Consider the following 27,911-nt stretch of genomic DNA (forward strand, 5'->3'; position numbering starts at 1 on the left):
ACGCAGCTCAACACGCACACACTGACACACCTGTACACCCCTCTCTCAGTGCCACCCTGTCATCTTACACTCTGAGTTTGGCCCTCACCACTGATTCTGGTCTTTCTGCATCCGTGGACAGTCGGGGTGTTGGGGTCGCTGACGGTGGGCTGGGTGAAGCCGGTGTGGTTAGAGCTGGAAGAAGTAAGGCTGAGTTAGGAGTGGTTAGTGACTCAGCCTGTGAGATGGCCATAAGATATCGGAGCATAATTAGGCCATTTGGCCCATCGAGTCTGCTCCATCATTTCATCGTGGCTGATCCATTTCCCTCTCAGCCCTGGTCTCCTGCTGTTACCCCGTAAATCTCCATGCCCCGACTAATCAAAAATCTAAAAATTGTGCTGTGTACACTTTGAGTCCAAACTTTCAACAGAAACATTAACAATTCCTTCACACACCTTCCTGCCCTACAGGGATGCTGCTCGACATGCTGAGTTCCTCCAGCAGATTGATTGTTCCTCCAGATTCCACCTCCTGCCATCTATCAATCTCTTCGCTTGCCTCCCTCAGTATCCCAGGATGATCCGATCCCATCAGACCCTGGGGATTTATCCACCTTAATGTTATTCAGTTCACCCAGCACCATCTCCTTCTTCATTATGACATACCCAAGAATGCCAGCAAACCCCTCCCTGATCTCACCATCTCCCATATCCGTGGGGTATACCGATGTGAGCTAAGGACATTAACCAGTGTCTGGCACCAGGTACAGGCTTCCTCATTGTCTGAGTGGACCCACTCTTTCCCTGGTGACCCCCTTAGACCATAATACATCGGAGCAAAATTAAGCCATTTGTCCCCAAACAGCTGCTCCTGTTCACCTATCACTCCTTTCACCCACTATCCCTCCAGCTTGTCCAGGGATTGTTTCACAACCTATAAGCAAGCTAGGAATTTTCTCTTTGAAGTGAAGGAGGATGAAAGAGTTTTACAGTGGAGAAAAGGCATAGATCGAGTGGATAGGCAGAGCTTTCTCCCGGGGCAGAATGGCTAATATAAAGGGGTGGCGCAGTAGCGTAGTAGTTAACACAGCACTTCACTAGCAGCCCAGATTCAATTCCCACCGCCGACTGAAAGGAGTTTCTACGTTCTCCCTGAGACTGTGTGGGTTTCCTCAGAGTGCTCTGGTTTCCTCCCGCAGTCCACAGATGTACAGGTTTGTAGGTTAATTGATCATTGTACTTTGTCTCACGATTAGGCAAGAGTTAAATCAGGAATTGTTGGGTGATGCAGCTCAATGAATAACGTATAGAAGATGTCAGAGATAGTTTTTAATTTGCACAGAGAGTGGTGGGTGCATGGAACATGCTGCAGGGGTGCTGGGCATTTATAAGACTCCTGGATAGGCACATGGATGATGGGTTATAGGTTCTGTAGGAAAAAAGATGGATAGTGGTGGAGGTCGGCACAATATCAGGGGCCAAAGGGGCTGTACTGTACTGTGCTGTTCAAGATTCTCTGCACAAGATGATAAGAGGTTTAGATTGAGTGGACAGCCACAACGGCTAATACGAGAAGGCATCATCTGAAGGTGATTGGGAAAGTATAGGGGGCATCTCAGGGGTTTTATGCAGTACAGCCTGTATACTGTGCAAGGGAGTTGCCTACCTCATCCAGCACTCTGCCCTGATGTTTGAGGGGGTGGGTGGTTATAGCAAGCTGCACAGCCCTTCCCCCAGCCTTCCACCCAAACCTAATGACTCCATAACAGCCTTGCCAGTCCCCCTCCCCATTCGTTTACTGCATTCTGCCCCAACTCCAAGACACCAGTCAGTCAACTGGCAGTGGCTGATCGCAATCTGGGATCAACCATGAATCCCTGGACTGGGGCATCTGGGATCTATCCAAACTGATTGAGCTTGCCACAGCCAGTTCTCAGAGCGACAGGGTGCTCACACTGTGTGGGGAAACAAGCAGCCTCACCTGGCAGGGAGTCCGGAGGCAGCGACCGGAGGCTGGAGGGGACGTAGCTCCTGACATTAGAATCGACTGAGGCTCGGGACCACAGGCAGCTCCACTCCGAGAGGCTGGAGCCATTTGATTCAGGTCGCTCAGCCACAGAGCGAATCCAAGCAGAAACACTTCTGTCCCTGGGGTGGAGAAGAGAACCTGTTCAGGGACACGATAGGACACGAGAGGAATAGAGACTAAGGGTGGGCAAATGGGAGTAAATCTGAGTGGTGTCACAACAACCTCTCACTCGACTTCAGCAAAACCAAAAAGCAGATTATCAACTACAGGAATGAGAAGCTGGAGGCCCATGATCCAGTCCCCATCAGGAAATCAGGAGTGGAGAAGAGGGTCAGTTACTTTAAATTTCTTGGCGTTTACATATCACAGGATCTGTCCTGGAACCAGAGTATATCCTCAGTGGCCACTGAGTGTGTGTTCGTGGTCTTCTGCTGCTGCAGCCTGTCCACTTCAAGGTTCAACATGTGAGTTCAGAGACGTTCTTCTGCATAACATGGCTACTGAGTTACGGGACCCTCCCCCATCTTTTCATCCCAGCATTTTCCCCCTTCCTTTCCCTTCCTGATGAATGGACTTGACCCAAAATGTCAACTGTATTTCTACAAATGCTGCCTGACCTGCTGAGTTTCTCCAGCATTTTGTGTCTGTTGCTTTGGATTTCCCAGCATCTGCAGAACGTCTGATGTTTGTCAGGAATGGCACCTTGTCAAAGGCCTTCCGAAATCCAACTAAACATCCGCTGACTCTCTTTTGTCTATCCCACATGTTATTTTCCTCAAAGAATTCCAACAGATTTCCCAAGCAATATTTTCTCTGAAAGAAACTATGCTGACTTTGGCCTATTTTATCAATTTTACAGAAGTAGTGAATACAGCCAGTCCATCACAGGTAAAGCCCTCCCCAACAGAATCAGAATCAGGTTTATTGTCACTGGTAATACCTTGTGAAATTTGTTAACTTAGCAGCAGCAGTTCAATGCAATATGTAAAAAATAAAATAAATAATAAAATAAGTGAATCAATTACAGTATACATGTATTGAATTGATTAAAAATCATAAAAACAGAAATAATATATTTTTTAAAGTGAGGTAGTGTCCACAGGTTCAATGTCCATTTAGGAATCAGATGGCAGAGGGGGAAGAAACTGTTCCTGAGTTGCTGAGTGTGTGCCTTCAGGCTTCTGTACCTCCTACCTGATGATAACAGTGAGAAAAGGGCATGCCCTGGGTGCTGGGGGACCTTAATAATGAACACTGCCTTTCTGAGACACTGCTCCTTGAAGATGTCCTGGGTACTTTGTAGGCTAGTACCCAAGATGGAGCCTGAGTGGTTTGAGTGGGACAGTGGGATTAGTGTGGGATTGACACAGGGCTGTGGGGAGAGAGTGGACAGTGGGATTAGTTTGGGAACTGACACAGGGCTGTGGAGAGAGTGGGACAGTGGGATTAGTGTGGGGACTGACACGGGCTGTGGAGAGAGTGGGACAGTGGGATTAGTGTGGGGACTGACACAGGGCTGTGGGGAGAGAGAGTGGGACAGTGGGATTAGTTTGGGGACTGACACAGGGCTGTGGGGAGAGAGTGGGACAGTGGGATTAGTTTGGGGACTGACACAGGACTGTGGGGAGAGTGGGACAGTGGGATTAGTTTGGGGACTGACACAGGGCTGTGGGGAGAGAGTGGGACAGTGGGATTAGTTTGGGAACTGACACAGGGCTGTGGGGGAGAGAGTGGGACAGTGGGATTAGTGTGGGGACTGACACAGGGCTGTGGGGAGAGAGAGTGGGACAGTGGGATTAGTGTGGGGACTGACACAGGGCTGTGGAGAGAGTGGGACAGTGGGATTAGTGTGGGGACTGACACGGGGCTGTGGAGAGAGTGGGACCAGTGGGATTAGTGTGGGATTGACACAGGGCTGTGGGGAGAGAGTGGGACAGTGGGATTAGTGTGGGACTGACACAGGGCTGTGGGGAGAGAGTGGGACAGTGGGATTAGTGTGGGGACTGACACAGGGCTGTTGGGAGAGAGTGGGACAGTGGGCTTAGTGTGGGATTGACACAGGGCTGTGTGGAGAGAGTGGGACAGTGGATTAGTGTGGAGACTGACACAGGGCTGTTGGGAGAGAGTGGGACAGTGGGATTAGTGTGGGACTGACACAGGGCTTTGGGGAGAGAGTGGGACAGTGGGATTAGTGTGGGATTGACACAGGGCTGTGTGGAGAGAGTGGGACAGTGGGATTAGTGTGGAGACTGACACAGGGCTGTTGGGAGAGAGTGGGACAGTGGGATTAGTGTGGGGACTGACACAGGGCTGTGGGGAGAGAGTGGGACAGTGGGATTAGTGTGGGACTGACACAGGGCTGTGGGGAGAGAGTGGGACAGTGGGATTAGTGTGGGACTGACACAGGGCTGTGGGGGGACAGTGGGACAGTGGGATTAGTGTGGGGACTGACACAGGGTTAGAATGAGAGAGTGGAACAGTGGGATTAGTGTGGAGACTGACAGGGCCTGTGGGGAGAGAGTGGGACAGTGGGATTAGTGTGGAGACTGACACAGGGTTAGAATGAGAGAGTGGGACAGTGGGATTAGTGTGGGGACTGACACAGGGTTAGAAATGAGAGAGTGGGACAGTGGGATTAGTGTGGGGACTGACACAGGGTTAGAATGAGAAGAGTGGGACAGTGGGATTAGTGTGGGGATTGACACAGGGTTAGAATGGGAGAGCAGGGCAGTGGGATTATTGTTAGATTATGATTTGAACACTAGGTAACTCTACAAGGTGTTTCTGTGTTGTACAGATTATAGTCAATGGCTAGTTTATTGGCTACCTCCTGCAATATGTGCATCTGCATGATCTGCTAGTGTAGCCCATTGTAAAGTTCAAAAGGCTCATTTATACAACTCTGAAATTCTTTAATTTTCCAGGTAGCTGTGAAAGCAAGAAAGAAAAGAAAGGCAGCACGATTATTACCCCCACATCCCCCTCCCCACAAAAACAAAATAAAAATGGAACAGGCACATCAACCGGCAAATCCACCTTCACAAACAAAAACCAAGCAAAATGGATCAGGCACCTCGGACTCCCAAATCCCCCCTCCCCCACAAAGAGACTAACAAAAACAGAACAGACACATTGACCCCAAATCCCTCTTGCCTCACAAAAATACGAACAAAATGGATCGGGCACATCGACCCCCCCCCCCCCAAATCCCTCCTCCGCACAAAAAGAAAATGAGAAGATCAGGCAATAAAACATAAAATATAAAAACTGTAAGACTGAAAATTGATCTTTTGTCCGAAGTCCAAATCCAAAATGCAGAAAAAATCTGGACAATACTCTCTGGGCCTGCAATGACAGGCTCTTCCCTCTCCAGTACAGAGCAATCGATCACCCTCTGCACTCGCTTTGAGGTTTCAATCTCCATCGTCTCTTCAATCGGTGAACAATGGGAGTTTTAATCGGCGAAATGGAGCCAAACATCTACCTGTACCCCATCCTGCAGCCTTCTCACCACGAGGTTCACTCACGCTGACTCTGCCTCCTGGAATCTTGGAGACTGTAGAGCACTGAAGTACCCAAACGATCTCCAAACAGCAAAACCACGAGCTCCAGTAGTTCCAGAATCACATTCAAGACGAGAAACAAATGTGAAAGACATGAAAGAAGTGAAAAATAGTTTCATGATCTATCCAGAAATGTTGACCAAATGAGCATTGTATGCATGCACCATCTTGACTGGAAGATCCATTTCAAAGTTGATGTGTTGTGCATTCATAGATACTCTTCTGCTCACCTCTGCAGTAATGTGTGGTTATTTTGAGTTACTACAAGGAAATCAGCAGATGCTGGAAATTCAAGCAACACACACAAAATGCTGGAGGAACACAGCAGGTCAGGCAGCGTCTATAGGCAGAAGCACTGTCGACATTTCGGCGCCGAGACCCTTCGTCAGGACTACTGAAAGGAAAGATAGTAAGAGATTTGAAAGTAGGAGGGGGAGGGGAAAATGTGAAATGATAAGAGAAGACAGGAGGGGTGGGGTGAAGCTAAGAGCTGGAAAAGATGATTGGCAAAAGGGATACAGAGCTGGAGAAGGGAAAGGATCATGGGACAGGAGGCCTAGGGAGAAAGAAAGGGGGAGGGAGATAGAGAACAGGCAAAGAGTGATGGGCAGAGAGAGAAAAAGAAAGGAGGGGGGAATAAATAAATCAGGTCCGGTGCTTCCGGTGTGGCTTTTTATATATTGGTGAGACCCAACACAGACTGGGAGACCGTTTCGCTGAACACCTACGCTCTGTCCGCCAGAGAAAGCAGGATCTCCCAGTGGCCACACGTTTTAATTCCACGTCCCATTCCCATTCTGATATGTCCAATTCATGGCCTGCCCTACTGTCAAGATGAAGCCACACTCAGGTTGGAGGAACAACACCTTATATACTGGCTGGGGTAGCTTCCAACCTGATGGCATGTACATTGACTTATCTAACTTCCGTTAATGCCCCTCCTCCCCTTCTTACCCCATCCCTGATTTATTTATTTTCCCCTTCCCCTTTTTGTTCTCTCTCTGCCCATCACTCTGCCTGTTCTCCATCTCCCTCCCCCTTTCTTTCTCCCTAGGCCTCCCGTCCCATGATCCTTTCCCTTCTCCAGCTCTGTATCACTTTCGCCAATCACCTTTCCAGCTCTCAGCTTCACCCCACCCCCTCCGGTCTTCCCGTATCATTTCGCATTTCCCCCTCCCCCTCCTACTTTCAATCTCTTACTGTCTTTTCTTTCAGTTAGTCCTGACGAAGGGTCTCGGCACGAAACGTCGACAGTGCTTCTTCCTATAGATGCTGCCTGGCCTGCTGTGTTCCACCAGCATTTTGGGTGTATTTTGAGTTACTGTCACCTTCCTGTCAGCTTGAACCGGTCTGTCCATTCTCCTCTGACCTCTCTCATTAACAAGGCATTTTCACCCACAGAAATACCACTCACTGGATGTTTCCTTTGTTTTCAGTCCATTCTCTGTAAACTCTAGAAACTTGTCCAGGAAATCCGAGGAGATCAGCAATTTCTGAGATATGCAAACCACCCTGTTTTGCATCAACAACCATTCACTTTATTCACATTTCTTCCCCATTCTGATGTTTGACCTGAACAACTGAACCTCTCGACCATGTCTGCATACTTTAATATATTGAGTTGCTGCCATGATTGGCTACTTGTATTATGAGCAGGTGTATTGGTGTACCTAATAAAGTGGCCACTGAGTGTATGTCAGTGTAACTAAGTTCTTGATGATAAAACTGCTGCACCTCGGGATCTCACTCTGTTCTGTGAGTCCTGGTGTTCTGTACACCCAGTTACAGAGGGGTGGGCGATGTTGTCCACTCGGGATCTCACTCTGTTATGCTTCCCCAGTGTCCCGCTCATTGTACCTGTTCTGTGAGTCCTGGTGTTCTGTACACCCAGTCACAGAGGGGGTGGGCGATGTTGTCCACTCTGGATCTCACTCTGTTATGCTTCCCCAGTGTCCCGCTCATTGTACCTGTTCTGTGAGTCCTGGTGTTCTGTACACCCAGTCGACAGAGGGGGGTGGGCGATGTTGTCCACTCTGGATCTCACTCTGTTATGCTTCCCCAGTGTCCCGCTCATTGTACCTGTTCTGTGAGTCCTGGTGTTCTGTACACCCAGTCACAGAGGGGTGGGCGATGTTGTCCACTCTGGATCTCACTCTGTTATGCTTCCCCAGTGTCCCGCTCATTGTACCTGTTCTGTGAGTCCTGGTGTTCTGTACACCCAGTCACAGAGGGGTGGGCGATGTTGTCCACTCGGGATCTCACTCTGTTATGCTTCCCAGTGTCCCGCTCATTGTACCTTTTCTGTGAGTCCTGGTGTTCTGTACACCCAGTCACAGAGGGGTGGGCGATGTTGTCCACTCTGGATCTCACTCTGTTATGCTTCCCCAGTGTCCCGCTCATTGTACCTTTTCTGTGAGTCCTGGTGTTCTGTACACCCAGTCACAGAGGGGTGGGCGATGTTGTCCACTCGGGATCTCACTCTGTTATGCTTCCCAGTGTCCCGCTCATTGTACCTTTTCTGTGAGTCCTGTGTTCTGTACACCCAGTCACAGAGGGGTGGCGATGTTGGTCCACTCGGGATCTCACTCTGTTATGCTCCCCAGGGTCCCGCTCAGTGGTACCTTTTCTGTGAGTCCTGGTGTTCTGTACACCCAGTCACAGAGGGGGTGGGCGATGTTGTCCACTCTGGATCTCACTCTGTTATGCTTCCCCAGTGTCCCGCTCATTGTACCTTTTCTGTGAGTCCTGGTGTTCTGTACACCCAGTCACAGAGGGGTGGGCGATGTTGTCCACTCTGGATCTCACTCTGTTATGCTTCCCCAGTGTCCCGCTCATTGTACCTTTTCTGTGAGTCCTGGTGTTCTGTACACCTAGTTACAGAGGGGTGGGCGATGTTGTCCACTCTGGATCTCACTCTGTTATGCTTCCCCAGTGTCCCGCTCATTGTACCTTTTCTGTGAGTCCTGGTGTTCTGTACACCCAGTCACAGAGGGGTGGGCGATGTTGTCCACTCTGGATCTCACTCTGTTATGCTTCCCCAGTGTCCCGCTCATTGTACCTTTTCTGTGAGTCCTGGTGTTCTGTACACCCAGTCACAGAGGGGTGGGCGATGTTGTCCACTCTGGATCTCACTCTGTTATGCTTCCCCAGTGTCCCGCTCATTGTACCTGTTCTGTGAGTCCTGGTGTTCTGTACACCCAGTCACAGAGGGGTGGGCGATGTTGTCCACTCTGGATCTCACTCTGTTATGCTTCCCCAGTGTCCCGCTCATTGTACCTGTTCTGTGAGTCCTGGTGTTCTGTACACCCAGTCACAGAGGGGTGGGCGATGTTGTCCACTCGGGATCTCACTCTGTTATGCTTCCCCAGTGTCCCGCTCATTGTACCTGTTCTGTGAGTCCTGGTGTTCTGTACACCCAGTTACAGAGGGGTGGGCGATGTTGTCCACTCTGGATCTCACTCTGTTATGCTTCCCCAGTGTCCCGCTCATTGTACCTGTTCTGTGAGTCCTGGTGTTCTGTACACCCAGTCACAGAGGGGTGGGCGATGTTGTCCACTCGGGATCTCACTCTGTTATGCTTCCCCAGTGTCCCGCTCATTGTACCTTTTCTGTGAGTCCTGGTGTTCTGTACACCCAGTTACAGAGGGGTGGGCGATGTTGTCCACTCTGGATCTCACTCTGTTATGCTTCCCCAGTGTCCCGCTCATTGTACCTTTTCTGTGAGTCCTGGTGTTCTGTACACCCAGTCACAGAGGGGTGGGCGATGTTGTCCACTCTGGATCTCACTCTGTTATGCTTCCCCAGTGTCCCGCTCATTGTACCTTTTCTGTGAGTCCTGGTGTTCTGTACACCCAGTCACAGAGGGGTGGGCGATGTTGTCCACATGACCTGAATCCCTCTCGTCCTCCCTCAGATCCCATCTCTGTGAGGAGGCGGCTGATGGTGCCTGCTGGGTATCCCATGCAGAGTAAACCCAGTCTTCCGAATCATCACCGATGTTCACCGCAGCCAAGAGTCGGTGTGATGGGATGTACTGTGTGATCACCTGTCCAGCAAAACACACCAAGGTAAAGCCCAGATGTTCAGCATCTCCTGAGATTTGGGATCCATGCCAGAACACCAGCCCTTCACCGATCACCAGGGTTCTGTTATCTCTGCTCACGCCACCTGAACCTCAGTCCCTCATACCTTCTCTTCATTGCAATCAGTAAGTCATACAGCACAGAAAAAGGCCAATTGTCCCAACACATCCATGCTGACCAATATTACCCTCTAAGCCATTCCCAGCTGCCAGCATTAGGTCCATATCCCTCTAAACCTTCCTATCCATGTACCTATCCAAATGTCTATCAAATGCTGTAACTGTATTCACTTCTACCACTTCCTCATTTCGTACAGCCACCACTCTTTGTGTGGGAAAATCTTCCCCTCATAGTTGTAAGAATAACAGGGTTATATTGGTGGGAGATATTAATTTCCCCAGCATTGACCAGGCCACTCAGAGTGTTAGGGGCCTGGACAGAGTGGAATTTGTGTAATGTGTCCAGGAAATGTTCCCTGAGTTAATAGACCATAAGATGTAAGAGTAGAATTAGGCCATTTGACTCATCGAGTCTCCTCTGCCATTCAATCATGGCTGATCCTTGTTTCTCCTCCTTAGCCCTACTCCCCAGCCTTCTCCCTGTAACCTTTGATGCCTTGTACAATCAAGAACCTATCAAGCTCTGCCTTAAATACACCCAATGACCTGGCCTCCACAGCTGCCTATGGTAACAAATTCCACAAATTCACCACCCTCTAGCTAAAGAATTTTCTCCGCATCTTTGTTTTAAAAAGAGGCCTCTTTATCCTAAGGCTATGCCTCTTGTCCTAGACTCCTCCACCATGGGAAACATCCTTTCCACATCTACTCAGTCTAGGCCTTTGAATATTTGAAAGGTTTCAGTGAGTACAGACTAAGAGCCATCAAATGTTCCTCGTATGATAACCCTTTCGTTCCTGGAATCATCCTTGTGAACCTCCTCTGGACCCTCTCCAATGCCACAAAATCTTTTCTGAGATGAGCCCAAAACTGTTCACAGTACTCAAGGTGAGGCCTCACTATTGTCTTATAAAGCCTCAGCATCACATCTCTGCTCTTATATTCTAGACATCTTGAAGTGAATACTAATAATGTATTTGCCTTCCTCACCACCGACTCAACCTCAAGTTAACCTTTTGGGTGTTCTGCACAAGGACTCCCGAGTCCCTTTGTATCTCAGGTTGTTGGATTTTCTCCCTATTTAGAAAACAGTCTGCATGTTTATTTCGGTTACCAAAGTGCATGGCCATGAATTTTCCAACATTGTATTTCATTTGCCGCTTCCTTGCCCATTCTCCTAATCTGTCTAAGTCCTTTTGCAGCCTTCCTGTTTCCTCAACACTACTGCCCCTCCACCAATTTTTGTACCATTTGCAAACTTAGCAACAAAGGCATTGATTCTATCATCTAAATCATTGATATACAGCATAAAAAGAACTGGTCCCAAAACCAACCCCTGCGGAACACCACTAGTCACTGGCAGCCAACCAGAAAAGGATCATTTTATTCCCACTCACTATCTCCTGCCAATCAGCCAATGCTCTAACAATGCCAGTAACTTTCCTGTAATATCATGGGCTCTTAACTTGGTAAGCAAACACATGCGGTACCTTGTCAAAGGCCTTCTGAAAATCCAAATATACAACATCCACTACATCCCCTTTCTCTATCCTACCTGTGGTTCCTAAGGTTGTCATAGCTGGGGGTGATAGTGGGGAAAAGCTCCCACTATCTATAAAGTGCTCCAAATGGCTTGCAACTCTAACAGCCTCTGACAACCAAGTCCAACTCTTGGCCTTCACATGTGGCTGAGCTACTAGACCCAGCGGAAATGTTTCTACAGACAAGAAAAGGGGCAAAGGTGGACCACTGGTGCTTCGGGCAGTTGGGGCGTAGCAGCTTGGACAGCAGCCCGCTTAGAAGGAAAATTTAAACCTCTGCTGCCTTGCAGCCATTCTCACCCATGGGAAAGGCTTCAGGAGTAAACTCAGAGGAAGAAATCTGGAGCCGGGGTCCCTAAGGCAGTTTGATGTTGTTTACAACTTCACTCTAGCAACCTCTGCAATTAAACTGGTGCCAAGATGTATCAGCACTTTCCCTTCCCTTGGACTACATCAGTGACATGGAGAGGGGAAGCTGCTGCATGGACAACAACTGATTCTTCAAATCTTCCCTTTTGCCCTACAATTGAAAAGTTTTGGCAGGAAGTATTTCATACCTTCTCACAACTTTTTAGGGTCCAATTTGACCCAAATCCCCTTACTGCCTTGTTTGGTATTATTGCAAATGGAGATATAACTTTAAATACTCCTAACCTACAGGTTTTAGTTTTTACCTCTCTTTTAGCAAGAAGAGCAATCTTGCTTAAATGGAAGGAGTCTACCCCTCCTACACATCTTCAATGGCTACGTGATATTATGTCTTATTTAAATTTAGAGAAGATCCGCTGCTCAGTCTTAAATTCGAAACAAACTTTTTATGATATTTGGGGACCTTTCCTAAATTACTTTTCCACTTTATAAAGTTTAACAGTGCACAGACTTGTAAGTATATTTTCATCTTCTCTTCTTAAGTGAATATGGTTTTTTTTTCTAACTATCCATTGTCACCCATCAGCTTTTTTCTTTAGTAGTTGGTAGGGGGTTGACTTTTTTTTATATAAAAAATTTCTTTTATGATGTATGACCTATCTTTAAATTTTTGATTACAGAGATGTATACCTTTATGTGTTATGCTATAACATTTTGATCAATTTTATTACAATATATGAATGTACACAAGTTATGTTGAGATGTATCTATGTGTTGCACTCTGTAAATCTTGTTTTTTTCTTCTAAATAAAAATATTGTAAAAAGAAAAAGAAATCTTCCCGCCCAGGCTTGCACCCTGGAGAGGACACAGTCCACCAGAGGCACAAACCCATGATCCCCTGGGATCGACGGCTGCCTACTACTATCCAAATTGTAATCTCCTCAAAGAATCCGAACAGGTTCGTCAGGCAAGATTTTCCCTTAAGGAAACCATACTGGTTTTGTCCTATCTTGTCCTGTGTCACCAAGTACTCCATAACCTCATCCTTAACAATTGACTCCAACATCTTCCCAACCACTGAGGTCAGGCTAACAGATCTATGATTTCCTTTCTGCGGCCTCCTTCCTTTCTTAAAGAGTGGAATGACATTTGCAATTTTCCAGTCCTCAAGAAACATGCCAGAGTCCAAAGATTTTTGAAAGTTCATTAGTGAAGCCTCCACAATCTCTACCGTTACCTTTTTCAGAAGTCTAGGATGCAGTTCATCTGGTCTGGGTGACCTATGTACCCTTAGGTCTTTCAGCTTTTGAGCACCTTCTCCCTTGTAATAGTAACTACACCCACTTCTCTTCCCTCAGATCCTTCAACATCTGGCACACTCCTAGTGTCTCCCACAATGAAGACTGATGCAAAATACTCATTTAGTTCATCTGCCATCTCCTTGTTCCCTGTTATTATTTCTTTGGCCTCATTTTTTTGCAGCCCTATATCCACCCTCATCTCTCTTTTATTTTTTACATTCATGAAAAAGCTTTTACTATCCACTTTGATATTGCTTGCTAGCTTACTTTCATATTTCAACCTTTCCCTCCTAATGAATCTTCTAGTTTCTCTCTGTAGGTTTTTAAAAGCTTCCCAATTCTTTGTTTTCCCGCCAGTTTTTGTTTGTTGTGTGCCCTCTTTTGCTTTTACATTGACTTTGACTTCTCTTGGCAGCCACGGTTGTACTATTTATCATTTGAATATTTCTTCATTTTTGAAATACATATATCTTGCACCCTCATTTTTCCCAGAAACTCACACCATTGCTGCTCTGCTGTCATCCCTGCCAGCAGCTCCTTCCAATATACTTTGGCCAACTCTTCTCTCATACCACTGTAATTTCCCTAACCCCACTGAAATACTGCTACATCAGACTTTACTGTCTCCCTCTCAAATTTCAAGTTGAACTCAGTCATAGGGTTTGATTACATTAAGCTCCCTGATCACCTCCAGTTCATTACATAACACCCAATCCAGTATAGCTGATCCCCTAGTAGACGCAATGACAAACTGCTCTAAAAAGCCATCTTGCAGGCATTCAACAAACTCACTCTCCTGAGATCCATTACCAACCAGATTTTCCCAATCAACCTGCATGTTGAAATCTCCCACAATTATCATAACATTGCCCTTTCGACACACCTTTTCTATTTCCATTGTAATCTGTGGTCCACCTCCCTGCTGGGAGTACTGTATATAACTGCCATCAGGGTCCTTTTACCCTTGCAGTTTCTTATCTCAACCCACAAGGATTCATCTGCCAATCCTATCTCACATCTTTCTACTGATTTAATGCCATTCTTTACCAGTAGTGCTACACCACCCCCTCTGCCTACCTTCCTATCCCTCCGATACAATGTGTAACCTTGGACATTCAGCTCCCAACTACAACCATCCTTCAGCCACAACTCAGTGATGGCCACAACATCATACCTGGCAATCTGTTGTAGTGTAACAAGATCATCCACCTTAGTTCTTATACTCCGTGCATTGAGATATAACACTTTGAGTACTGTATTTACTACCCTTTTTGATTCTGCATCCCTAATGCCCTGCTGGCTGCAATTATGTCTTATTATCTGCCTGCCCTTCCCGACAGTCTGACTGCATGCTGTTCCCATCCCCATGCCAAATTAGTTTCAACCCTCCCCAATTGCTCTAACATACCTGCCTATGAAAATATTGGTTTCCCTTCAGTTCAGGTGCAACCCGTCACTTTTGTACAGATCATACCTTCCCCAGAAAAGATCCCAATGATCCATGAATCTGAAGCCCTCCCCCCTGCACCAGCTTCTCGGCCACACATTTATCTGCCATATCATTCTGTTTCTGTTGCGTGGCACAGGTAGCAAGCCAGAAATTACAACCCTGGAGGTCCTGCTTCTTAGCTTCCTACCTAGCTCTCTATATTCTCTTTTCAGGACCTCTTTGCTTTTCCTTCCTATGTCACTGGACCAATATGTACCAAGACATCTGGCTTCTCTCCCTCCCCCTCCAAAATGCTGTGGACACGATCCAAGACATCCCTGACCCTGGCACCAGGGAGGCAACAAACCATTTGGGTGTCCCATTCACATCCACAGACTGTTCCCCTCACTATTGAGTCCCCTATCACGACCGCTCCGCTCTTCTCTCTCTTTCCTTCTGCACCACAGACGCATGCTCAGTGCCAGTGACCCAGTCTCTGTAGCATGCCCCTGGGAGGTCATCCCCCACCACATATCCACAACAGTATACTTACTATTGAGGGGAATGTCTACAGGGTGCTCTGCACTAACATTTCCATTTCTCCTGACGTCACCCAGCTATTTGCTTCCTGCATCTTAGGGGTGACTGCTCCCTATCTATTCACTCTCCCATATAACATAGAAACATAGAAAATAGGTGCAGGAGTAGGCCATTCGGCCCTTTGAGCCTGAACTGCCATTCAGTATGATCATGGCTGATCATCCAACTCAGAACCCTGTACCTGCTTTCTCTCCATACCCCCGATCCCTTTAGCCACAAGGGCCATATCTAACTTCTTCTTAAATATAGCCAATGAACCGGCCTCAACAGTTTCCTGTGGCAGAGAATTCCACAGATTCACCACTCTCTGTGTGAAAATGTTTTTCCTCATCTCGGTCCTAAAAGGCTTCCCCTTTATCCTTAAACTGTGACCCCTCGTTCTGGACTTCCCCAACATCGGAAACAATCTTCCTGCATCTAGCCTGTCCAATCCCTTTAGAATTTTATACGTTTCAATAAGATCCCCCCTCAATCTTCTAAATTCCAGTGAGTATAAGCCTAGTCGATCCCGTCTTTCTTCATATGAAAGTCCTGCCATCCCAGGAATCAATCTGGTGAACCTTCTCTATACTCCCTCTATGGCAAGAATGTCTTTCTTCAGATTAGGGGACCAAAACTGCACACAATATTCTAGCTGCGGTCTCACCAAGGCCTTGTACAACTGCAGTAGAACCTCCCTGCTCCTGTACTCAAATCCTTTTGCTATGAATGCCAATATACCATTTGCCTTTTTCACCGCCTGCTGTACCTGCATGCCCACTTTCAATGACTGGTGTACAATAACACCCAGGTCTCATTGCATCTCCCCTTTTCCTAATCGGCCACTGTTCAGATAATAATCTGTTTTCCTGTTCTTGCAACCAAAGTGGATAACCTCACATTTATCCACATTAAATTGCATCTGCCATGAATTTGCCCACTCACCTAACCTATCCAAGTCACCCTGCATCCTCTTAGCATCCTCCTCACAGCTAACACCGCCACCCAGCTTTGTGTCATCCGCAAACCTGGAGATGCTGCATTTAATTCCCTCGTCTAAATCATTAATATATATGATATATAGTGCTCCCTGCACTGAGCCTTGCGGTACCCCACTAGTCACTCCCTGCCATTCTGAAAAGGTCCCGTTTACTCCCACTCTTTGCTTCCTGTCTGCCAACCAATTCTCTATCCACATCAATACCATACCCTCAATACCGTGTGCTTTAAGTTTGCACACTAATCTCCTGTGTGGGACCTTGTCAAAAACCTTTTGAAAATCTAAATATACCACATCCACTGGTTCTCCCCTATCCACTCTACTAGTTACATCTTCAAAAAATTCTATAAGATTCATCAGACATGATTTTCCTTTCACAAATCTATGCTGACTTTGTCCGATAATTTCACCTCTTTCCAAATGTGCTGTTATCACATCTTTGATAACCGACTCTAGCATTTTCCCCACCACCGATGTCAGACTAACCAGTCTATAATTCCCCGGTTTCTCTCTCCCTCCTTTTTTAAAAAGTGGGATTATATTAGCCACCCTCCAATCCTCAGGAACTAATCCAGAATCTAGAGTTTTGAAAAATTATCACTAATGCAGCCACTATTTCTTGGGCTACTTCCTTAAGCACTCTGGGATGCAAACCATCTGGCCCTGGGGATTTATCTGCCTTTAATCCCTTCAATTTACCTAACACCACTTCCCTACTAACATGTATTTCCCTCAGTTCCTCCATCTCACTAGACCCTCGGTCCCTTACTATTTCTGGAAGATTATTTATGTCCTCCTTAGTGAAGACAGAACCAAAGTAGTTATTCAGTTGGTCTGCCATGTCTTTGTTCCCTATGATCAATTCACCTGTTTCTGACTGTAAAAGACCTACATTTGTCTTGACCAATCTTTTTCTTTTCACATATCTATAAAAGCTTTTACAGTCAGTTTTTATGTTCCCTGCCAGCTTTCTCTCATAATCTTTTTTCCCTTTCCTAATTAAGCCCTTTGTCCTCCTCTGCTGGTCTCTGAATTTCTCCCAGTCCTCAGGTGTGCCGCTCTTTTTTGCTAATTTATATGTTTCTTCTTTGGACTTGATACTATCCCTAATTTCCCTTGTCAGCTACGGGTGCACTACCTTCCCTGATTTATTCTTTTGCCAAACTGGGATGAACAATTGTTGTAGTTCATCCATGCGATCTTTAAATGCTTGCCAATGCATATCCACCGTCAAACCTTTAAGTATCATTTGCCAGTCTATCTTAGCTAATTCACGTCTCATACCTTCAAAGTTACCCTTCTTTAAGTTCAGAACCTTTGTTCTGAATTAACTATGTCACTCTTCATCTTAATGAAGAATTCCACCATATTATGGTCACTCTTACCCAAGAGGCCTCGTATGACAAGATTGCTAACTAACCCTTCCTCATTGCTCAATGCCCAATCTAGAATGGCCTGCTCTCTAGTTGATTCCTCGACATGTTGGTTCAGAAAACCATCCCGCATACATTCCAAGAAATTCTCTTCCTCAGCACCCTTACCAATTTGGTTCACCCAATCTATATGTAGATTGAAGTCACCCATTATAACTACTGTTCCTTTATTGCACGCATTTCTGATTTCCTGCTTAATGCCATCCCCAACCTCACTACTACTGTTAGGTGGCCTGTACACAACTCCCACCAGCGTTTTCTGCTCCTTAGTGTTATGCAGCTCTACCCATAGCGACTCCACATCCTCCAGGCTAATGTCCTTCCTTTCTATTGCGTTAATAAGCCGAAGGTCGTCCAGCTGCTGCTCCAGATCCCTAACATGGTTCTTAAGAAGCTGCAGCTGGATGAACTTTGCTCTGAGTATCCCAAGACTCCAACATCCAGCATGAAGAACACACAAGTCAATACACTCGAGGGTTCATTACAGGTGTTGCTGGGATGGCAACTGAAGTGGCAGTCAGGGGAGACTTCAGCTCCAGTATTCTATAATTCTGTTAGATTTAAGATCATGATGGAAAAGATAGGACAGGTTCACAGGTTAGGGACCTAAACAGGACCAGAGCTAATTTGGGGGGTGGGGACTAGACAGGATCCATCAGGGATTTATTGGGAGAACCTGTTTAAAGGGAAAGGTATGAATGGTGTGGGAGGCTTTCAAAGGTGTGATAGCACTCTTTGGGGCATCTCAGTTGCGTATGGTTAATTTGACACTATTACAACTCAGAATTCTACTCTGCCACCATTCATAATCAAGTTTGTACATTCCTTCCCATTTTCCTGTGGGTTTCCTCCCACAATCCAAAGACGAACTGGGTAGTAGGTTAGTTGGTCATTGTAAATTGTCCTACAATTAGGCTAGGGTTAAATAGATGAGCTGCTGGGTGGTGCAGGGCTCATTGGACCAGAAGGGTGTGTCCAGTGATGTTTCTCTAAATAAATAAGTAGCAGGTGTAGAGGAGCAGGGTAGCAGTGTGTTCCTGTTAGGGTGAAGGGTGAACCTGGGAAGTTTAAGAACGCTGGTTGATGAAAAATATTGAGGCTGTAGTTAAGAAAAGAAAGTGGAAGAAGTTTAGGAGATGGGGAATGAGTGAATCCATTGATGACTACACAATTATTAGCAATACTCTTAAGAAGGAAATCAAGAGAACAAAGAGAGAGTATGAGATAGGTTAAGAAGTTCTATAACTATATAAAAAGAGTAGCTTGGGAGGCAGCATGCCCCCTTAGAGATCAGCAGGGCCACCTGCTTTGATAGTAAATTTACTTTGAATTTTGAACTTTAACAAATATTCTCAGTGTTTACTCTGGAGAAAATCATGATTGCTCACCAGATAAGAGTAACAAGTATAGATGTTTTGGAGGACATTCATATTATGAGGGAGGAGATATTTGCAATTTTACAGCACACTGAGATGGATAAATCTACAGGACCTCACTGCATGCATCCTTGAACTTTGTGAGAGGCTAGAGAAGGGATTGTGGAGGAATTTCTGGAGATATTTGCTTCGTCATTAGCCATAGGTGAAGTTTCAAAGACTGGAAGGTGGCTGATGTTGTTCATTTGTTTAAGAAGGGTAGCAACAAAAAGGCATCAGTAATAGGGAGGTTACAAGAGAGAATTCTGAGGGACAGGATCTACTGGCATTGGGATAGACAGAGTTTAATTAGCAAAAACCAGTATGGCTTTGTGTGTGGGAGGTTGTAAGTTTGAAAGTTTTAGAGTTTTCTGAAGAGGTAACCAAAGAGTTAAATGAGTATAGGACAGCGGATGTCATCTATTTAGACATCAACAAGGTCACTCATGGTACAAGGATGTTACCAGGATGAGAGGGCCTGAGTTAGAGTGAGAGGTTGGCCAACCTATATCTTTATTCTTGAGACATAGGAGAAATGAGCAGGGTGAGCTGTCTCAATTAAAATCACCCAGCGATATCACCTCTGTGGACTATCTCCTATGATGAAGTGCTTGGTCATGGCCAGAATCATGGAAGAGATTGGTCATGGCTAGAATCATAGAAAACCTGCAGCACAATACAGGCCCTTCGGCCCACAATGTTGTGCCAAACATGTACTTACTTTAGAAATTACCTAGGGTTACCCATAGCCCTCTATTTTTCTTAGCTCCATATACCTGTCCAGGAGTCTCTTAAAAGACCCTATCGTATCCGCCTCCACCAGCGTCGCTGGCAGCCTATTCCGTGCATTCACCATTCTCTGCGTAAAAAACTTACCCCTGACATCCCCTCCGTACCTACTTCCAAGCACCTTGAAACTGTGCCGTCACATTAGCCATTTCAGCCCTGGGAAAAAGCCTCTGACTATCCACACGATCAATGCTTCTCATCATCTTATACACGTCTATCAGGTCACCTCTCATCCTCCACCACTCCAAGGAGAAAAGGCCAATCTCACTCAACCTATTCTCATAAGGCATGCTCCCCAATCCAGGTAACATGCTTGTAAATCTGCTCTGCACCTTTTCAATATTTTCCACATCCTTCCTGTAATGAGGTGACTAGAACTGAGCACAGTACTCCAAGTGGGGTCTGATATAGCTGTAACATTACCTCTCAGCTCCTAACTTACCATCAATACTATATTCTAACATCATATTTGACCTACCAAAATGAAGCACTTCACACTTATCTGGGTTGAACTCCATTTGCCACTTCTCAGCCCAGTTTTGCATCCTATCAATGTCCCACTGTAACCTCTGACAGCCCTCCACACTATCCACAGCACCCCCAACCTTTGTGTCATCAGCGAACTTACTAACCCATCCTTCCACTTCCTCATCCAGGTCAGTTATAAAAATAACGAAGAGTAAGGGTCCCAGAACAGATCCCTGAGGGACACCACTGGTCACTGACCTCCATGCAGAATATGACCTGTCTACAACCATACTTTGCTTTCTGTGGGAAAGCCAGTTCTGGTTCTACAAAGCAATGTTCCCTTGGATCCGATGCCTCCTTACTTTCTCAAGCCTCACATGGGGTACCTTATCAAATGCCTTGTTGAAATCCATATACACTACATCTACTGCCCTACCTTCATCAACGTGTATAGTCACATCCTCAAAAAATTCAATCAGGCTCGTAAGGCACGACCTGCCTTTGACAAAGCCATGCTGACTATTCCTAATCATATTATACCTCTCCAAATGTTCATAGATCCTACCTCTCAGGATCTTCTCCATCAACTTACCAGCCACTGAATTAACACTCACTGGTCTATAATTTCCTGGGCTATCTCTACTCCCTTTCTTGAATAAAAGAACAACATCTGCAATCCTCTGGAACCTCTCCCATCCCCATTGATGATGCAAAGATCATTGCCAGAGGCTCAGCAATCTCCTTCCTCACCTCCCACAGTAGCCTGGGATACATCTCCTCCGGTCCCGGAGATTTATCCAGCTTGATGCTTTCCAAAAGCTCCAGCACATCCTCTTTGTTAATGTCTATATACTCAAGCTTTTCAATCCACTATAAGTCATCCCTACAATCACCAAATCCTTTTCTGTGGTGAATACTGAAGTATTCATTAAGTACCTCTGCCATCTCCTCCAATTCTATACACACTTTTCCACTGTCACACTTGATAGGTCCTATTCTCTCATGTTTTATCCTCTTGCGCTTCACAGACTTGCAGAATGCCTTGGGGTTTTCTATAATCCTGCTCACCAAGGCCTTCTCATGGCCCCTTATTGTTCTCCTAATTTCATTCTTAAACTCCTTCCTGCTAGCCGTATAATTTTCTAGATCTTTATCATTACCTAGTTTTTTGAACTTTTCGTAAGCATTTCTTAATGAGAGGCATCGACTGTGTGGATAGTCAGAGACTTTTTCCCAGGGCTGAAATGGCTGCCACAAGAGGGCACAGGTTTAAGGTGCTTGGGAGTAGATACAGAGGAGATGTCACGGGTAAGTTTGGTGAGTGCATGGAATGGGCTGCTGGTGGCGGAGGCGGATACGATAGGGTCTTTTAAGAGACACCTGGATGGATACATGGAGCTTAGTAAAATAAAGGGCTATAGGTAAGCCTAGGTAGTTCTAAGGTAAGGACATATTCGGCACAGCTTTGTGGATCAAAGGGCCTGTATTGTGCTGTAGGTTTTCTATGTTTGTCTGTTCCTATTCCTCTCCAATGCTATGGTAAATGAGGTAGAATTGTGATCAATATCTCCATGATCTTTATCATGGAAGAGGTTGGTCATGGCCAGAATCATGGAAATGGTTTGTCATGCTCAGAATCGTTTGAAGAAGTTCGTCATGGTCAGAATTATGGAAGAAGTTGACCATGGCCAGGATCGTGGAAGAGACTGGCCATGGTCAGAATCCTGGAAGAGACTGGCCATGGTCAGAATCGTGGAAGAGACTGGCCATGGTCAGAATCGTGGAAGAGACTGGCCATGGTCAGAATCGTGGAAGAGACTGGCCATGGTCAGAATCCTGGAAGAGACTGGCCATGGTCAGAATCCTGGAAGAGACTGGCCATGGTCAGAATCGTGGAAGAGACTGGCCATGGTCAGAATCGTGGAAGAGACTGGCCATGGTCAGAATCGTGGAAGAGATTGGCCATGGTCAGAATCATGGATGAGGTTGGTCATGGCCAAAATCTAACTGTTATAATTACCCTGTCACCACAATTGGTCTACAATCTCACTGGCTCTCCACTTGCCCTTGGATCATCTGGACAATAGTAGTACCTACGTCAGTCTACTGTTTATTGATTATAGCTCAGCATTAATACAATCATATCCTCAGTTCTAATCAACAAGCTCCAAAATCTGGGCCCCTGTGCCTCCATCCGCAACTGGATCCTTAACTTCTTTACCAGGAGGCCACAGTTTGGGCAGATCAGAGATAACATCTCCTCTTCACTGACAAACAACACTGGCACACCTCAGGGATGTGTGCTTAGCCCACTGCTGTACTCTCTCTACACCCATGATTGTGTGGCTAGGTACAGCTCAAATACCTTAGTGGTGAGGAGGCATACAGGAGCAAGATAGATCAGTTGGTTGAGGGCTGTCGCGACAACAACCTTACACTCATTGTCTGCTCCCCTTGATCCCTCCCTGCGTAAAAAAGCTCCCTGCTCAGGTTGGGGTGCAACTTCCCCCCTCCCCCTGCTGCTCCTTGGTACAACGTCAACGACTTGGTCTGGGCATCTCCAGCTCCCCATCCCAGCCCTGCCTTACCTGCCCATCTGGTTGACGAAGGGTGGTGGTACAGTCCCCTCCACTTCGGAACCTCTGCAGTTCATCCCACACAACATCTGTTCGGCGCTTGGTGCTGTGATCAGGAACAGCTGCCCACACCTGGACATGGACAATCAGAGGTGGGGAACACCATGTACTGAGATACAGATCAGATCATTACACAGAACAAGGCAAAACAATAACAGAATGCAGAATAAAGTGTAAATAAGAAAATGCAGAGCAAGTAAACAATAAGGCGTAAGATCACATTGAGATAAACTGAGGTCAGAAGTCCATCTTATCTCCATTCGAGAGTCAGATAACAGTGGGATCGGCTGTTCTTGGCCTGGTGGTATGTGCTTTCAGACTTTTCTATCTTCGGCCCAGTGGAAGAGGTGAGAAAAGAGAATGTCTGGTTGTCTTTAATAACGTTGGCAGCTTTACTGAGACAGTGAGATGTGTGGACAGAGTCCATGAAGGGGAGGCTGGTTTCCATGATGTGCTGAGCTGTGTCCACACTCTCTGCCGTTTCCTGTGGTCACAGGCAGAGCAGTAGCTGTACTGAGTGGTGATGCATCCCGATAGGGTGTGTTCACAATAACGCTGCTTTACTGAGACAGTGAGAGTGTAGAGAGTCCATGGAGGGGAGGCTGGTTTCTGTGAGGTGCTGAGCTGTGTCCACACTCTCTGCGGTCACGGGCAGAATGTCTGAGGTGGGGGGTGGGAGGGGTCTTTGATCATGCTGGCTGCTTTACTGAGGCAGTGAGAGTGTAGAGAGAGTCCATGGAGGGGAGGCTGGTTTCTGTGAGGTGCTGAGCTGTGTCCACACTCTCTGCCGTTTCCTGTGGTCACAGGCAGAGCAGTAGCCGTACTGAGCGGTGATGCATCCCGATAGGGTGTGTTCACAATAACGCTGCTTTACTGAGACAGTGAGAGTGTAGAGAGTCCATGGAGGGGAGGCTGGTTTCTGTGAGGTGCTGAGCTGTGTCCACACTCTCAGGGCAGAGCAGTAGCCGTACCGAGCGGTGATGCATCCCGATAAGATGCTTTTTCTGAAGAGAGGGTGTCGGAATGGGGGGGAGAGTTGGGGGGATTGAGGAGGAGTAGCTGGAGGGACAGGTGTCAGCAGGGAGAAAGGGGAGTCAGAGAAACTGACCAATTACCGCCAGACACACAAGTCTACAACAGACAGTAATTATACACAGACAGTAGCAATAGGAAGACAGATACCCAGGCAGAGAGTGGCATTAGACTATCATCAAGATAACCGTCAGTCAGATGCTGATAAACCATAAGACAAAGGAGCAGAAGTCGGCCATTCGGCCCATCGAGTCTGCTCCGCCATTTCATCATGAGCTGATCCAATCTCCCCTTTAGTCCCTTTCCCCCATCTTCTCACCATAACTTTTGATGCCCTGCCTACTCAGATACCTATCAATCTCTGCCTTAAATACACCCAATGACCCGGCCTCCACTGCTGCCCATGGCAACAAATTCCACAGATTCACCACCCTCTGGCTAAAAAAATTTTTGCATCTCTGTTCTGAATGGGCGCCCTGCAATCTTCAAGTCATGTCCTCTCGTACTAGACTCCCCCACCATGGGAAACAACTTTACTATATCCACTCTGTCCATGCCTTTCAACATTCGAAATGTTTCTATGAGGTCCCCCCTCATTCTTCTAAACTCCAAGGAGTACAGTCCAAGAGCGGTCAAACGTTCCTCATATGTTAACCCTTTCATTCCTGGAATCATTCTAGTGAATCTTCTCTGAACCCTCTCCAATGTCAGCACATCCTTTCTTAAATAAGGAGCCCAAAACTGCACACAGTATTCCAAGTGAGGTCTTACCAGTGCCTTATAGAGCCTCAACATCACATCCCTGCTCCTATACTCTATTCCTCTAGAAATGAATGCCAACATTGCATTCGCCTTCTTCACCACCGACTCAACCTGGAGGTTAACCTTAAGGGTATCCTGCACGAGAACTCCCAAGTCCCGTTGCATCTCAGAACTTTGAATTCTCTCCCCATTTAAATAATAGTCTGCCCGTTTATTTCTTCTACCAAAGTGCATGACTGTACACTTTCCGACATTGTAATTCATTTGCCACTTCTTTGCCCATTCCCCCTATCTATCCAAGTCTCTCTGCAGACTCTCTGTTTCCTCAGCACTACCGGCCCCTCCACCTATCTTTGTATCATCAGCAAACTTAGCCACAAAGCCATCTATTCCATAATCCAAATCGTTGATATACAACATAAAAAGAAGCGGCCCCAACACAGACCCCTGTGGAACACCACTGGTAACTGGCAGCCAACCAGAATGGGATCCCTTTATTCCCACTCTCTGTTTCCTGCCAATCAGCCAATGCTCTATCCACGTATGTAACTTTCCTGTAATTCCATGGGCTCTTATCTTGTTTAGCAGCCTCATGTGAGGCACCTTGTCAAAGGCCTTCTGAAAATCCAAATACACAACATCCACTACATCTCCCTTGTCTAGCCTACTTGTAATTTCCTCAAAAAATTGCACTAGGTTTGTCAGGCAGGATTTTCCTTTAAGGAAACCATGCTGAGTTCTGCCTATCTTGTCATATGCCTCCAGGTACTCCGTAACCTCATCCTTGACAATCGACTCCAACAACTTCCCAACCACCAATGTCAAGCTAACAGGTCTATAATTTCCTTTTTGCTTTCTTGCCCCCTTCTTAAATAGTGGAGTGACATTTGCAATCTTCCAGTCCTCCAGAACCATGCCAGAATCTATCAACTTTTGAAAGATCATTGCTAATGCCTCTGCATTCTCCACTGCTACTTCCTTCAGAACACCAGGGTGCGTTCCATCTGGTCCAGGAGATTTATCTACCCTTAGACTATTCAGCTTCCTGAGTACTTTCTCTGTCGTAATTGTGACTGCGCATATTTCTCTTCCCTGACACCCTTGAATGTCCAGTATATTGCTGAAGTCTTCCTCAGTGAAGATTGATGCAAAATACTCGTTCAGTTCCCCTGCCATCTCCTTATCTCCCATTACAATTTCTCCAGCATCATTTTCTATTGGTCCTATATCTACTCTCACCTGTCTTTTACTCTTTATATACTTGAAAAAGCTTTTGTATCCTCTTTGATATTATTTGCTGGTTTCCTTTCATAGTTCATCTTTTCCCTCTTAATGACCTTCTTAGTTTCCTTTTGTAAGCTTTTAAAAACTTCCCAATCCTCTGTCTTCCCACTAAGTTTTGCTTCCTTGTATGCCCTCTGCTTTGCTTTTACTTTGGCTTTGACTTCTCTTGTCAGCCACAGTTGCATCCTTTTTTCATTCGAAAATTTCTTTTTCTTCGGAATATATCTGTCTTGCACCTTCCTCACTTCTCACATAAACTCCAGCCACTGCTGCTCTACCGTCCTTCCTGCTAGTGTCCCTTTCCAGTCAACCTTGGCCAGTTGCTCTCTCATGCCACTGTAATTTCCTTTACTCCACTGAAATACCAACACATCGGATTTCGGCTTCTCTTTCTCAAATTTCACAGTGAACTCGATCATGTTATGATCACTGCCTCCTAAGGGTTCCTTCACCTCAATCTCTCTAATCACCTCTGGTTATTACACAATACCCAATCCAGTACCTCTGATCCCCTAGTGGGCTCAACAACAAGCTGTTCTAAAAAGCCATCTCGTAGACATTCTACAAATTCTCTCTCTTGAGATCCAGTGCCGACCTGATTTTCCCAATCCACTCGCATGTTAAAATCCCCTACAATTATCATAACACTGCTGTTCTGGCAAGCCTTTTCTATTTCCTGTTGTAATTTGTATTCCACATCACTGCAGCTATTTGGAGGCCTGTAGATAATTGCCATCAGGGTCCTTTTACCCCTGCGATTTCTTAGCTCAACCCATAAAGATTCTGTACCTTCCGATCCTATGTCAACTCTTTCTAATGATTTAATATCATTTCTTACCATTAAAGCCATGCCACCCCCTCTACCTAACTGCCTATCCTTCCGATACACCATGTATCCTTGGACGTTCAGCTCCCAGAGACATGCATCCTTTAGCCACGTCTCATAAAGGTGTAGACTTGTAGGCAGTTGGTAGTGAAAGACAGGCAATGATGACAGACATACAGAGTGTGCAGTCAGGCACACAAACAGTTGCACAGGGACAGGGAAGCAGACTGTACTGCCAAGCACACACAGTCTCACAGCAAGTGACAGACAAGAGAGATTGATGCACGGAGTGGTGACAGACAGAGTGTGAATCTGACTCTTACCCTGAGGTGGTCCTGCACTGGGATGTTGGTGCCCCTGGGGAAACGATACAGGGAGACAAGATGTCCAGCCACACTCTGCTGAAGGAGGCACCCCCCCATATCCACATCCTCCAGGTGGGAGGGGTTGTAGAGTTGTACGAAGCGCCCTCTGCGATCCACCTGTTTTATCCTCACACCGAGACCCTTCCTGTGGATGAGATGGGGGAGAACAAGGCTTAGTGATCATGGTGTGGGATATGAGCTGAGCCTTGGCTACTGATAGATGGCAGGGATACCCTGAGTTACCATCACAGGGCAGACAAGGCCATTTAGCCCATATCCTTACCCTTTGTCCACCCAGGGAAGCAGGTGGAGTGAAAGGTGAGCGACACCTGTGGACAATGTGAAAGACAGAAGGACTGGCCCCAGGACAGAGGATGCTGGTGAGCTGCTGTCAGCAGCCTGAATGCGGGGAGAAAGCTGGGACAGTGACCAGTTGTGTTTGTACTGGATGGGAGACACCAGGTTTGAAGAGTGGTCTACATGGTCCTCTTGTTGTCTGTATTTCTGTTGTTGAATGTTCTTTACCAAAGGCCACGGACCTCGAACATCAACATGATCCTCCCTTTCAAGATGCTGCCCGACCCTCACACTCAGGGGAGACATCCCCACCAGCCTCCTGTTTGAACAGGGATTGCCATGACCCCAGTATTCACAGAGCCAGGCCACTCGACCCGCCATGTCTGTGCTGGCCTTCAGATGCTCTTCCTTGCAACCCTATGGCCCCATATTCTTATCAAACCTCCCCTCCCCCTCCCAGATTCTAGCTCCTCACTCACACACATTTACCAATCAGAGAGGAGATCCGACAGGTGCACCAATCACAGAAGAGAGATCCCACTGACTCAGCAATTGGTACATCTGTCGGATCTCTCCTCTAATCACAGAGGGGAAATCACAACTCTGGTT

At 46.5% G+C, this 27,911-nt stretch overlaps 1 protein-coding gene across 2 annotated transcripts in view; it reads right to left on the reverse strand.

Annotated features, from left to right (window-relative positions):
• Positions 1 to 27,911, reverse strand: part of LOC140729769 (uncharacterized) — a 70,997-nt gene that overhangs the window by 2,077 nt on the left and 41,009 nt on the right. For both annotated transcript variants that reach the window (XM_073049965.1, XM_073049964.1), the window contains 5 exons: positions 26,964 to 27,150; positions 22,689 to 22,808; positions 9,395 to 9,618; positions 1,963 to 2,129; positions 89 to 174 (listed from right to left, as the gene is read on the reverse strand). In XM_073049965.1, the coding sequence (XP_072906066.1) occupies positions 89 to 174; positions 1,963 to 2,129; positions 9,395 to 9,618; positions 22,689 to 22,808; positions 26,964 to 27,150 (784 nt within the window). The remainder of the gene's footprint in view (positions 1 to 88; positions 175 to 1,962; positions 2,130 to 9,394; positions 9,619 to 22,688; positions 22,809 to 26,963; positions 27,151 to 27,911) is intronic.

This window comes from Hemitrygon akajei, chromosome 6 (genome assembly GCF_048418815.1).
Source record: "Hemitrygon akajei chromosome 6, sHemAka1.3, whole genome shotgun sequence".
NCBI lineage: Eukaryota > Metazoa > Chordata > Chondrichthyes > Myliobatiformes > Dasyatidae > Hemitrygon > Hemitrygon akajei.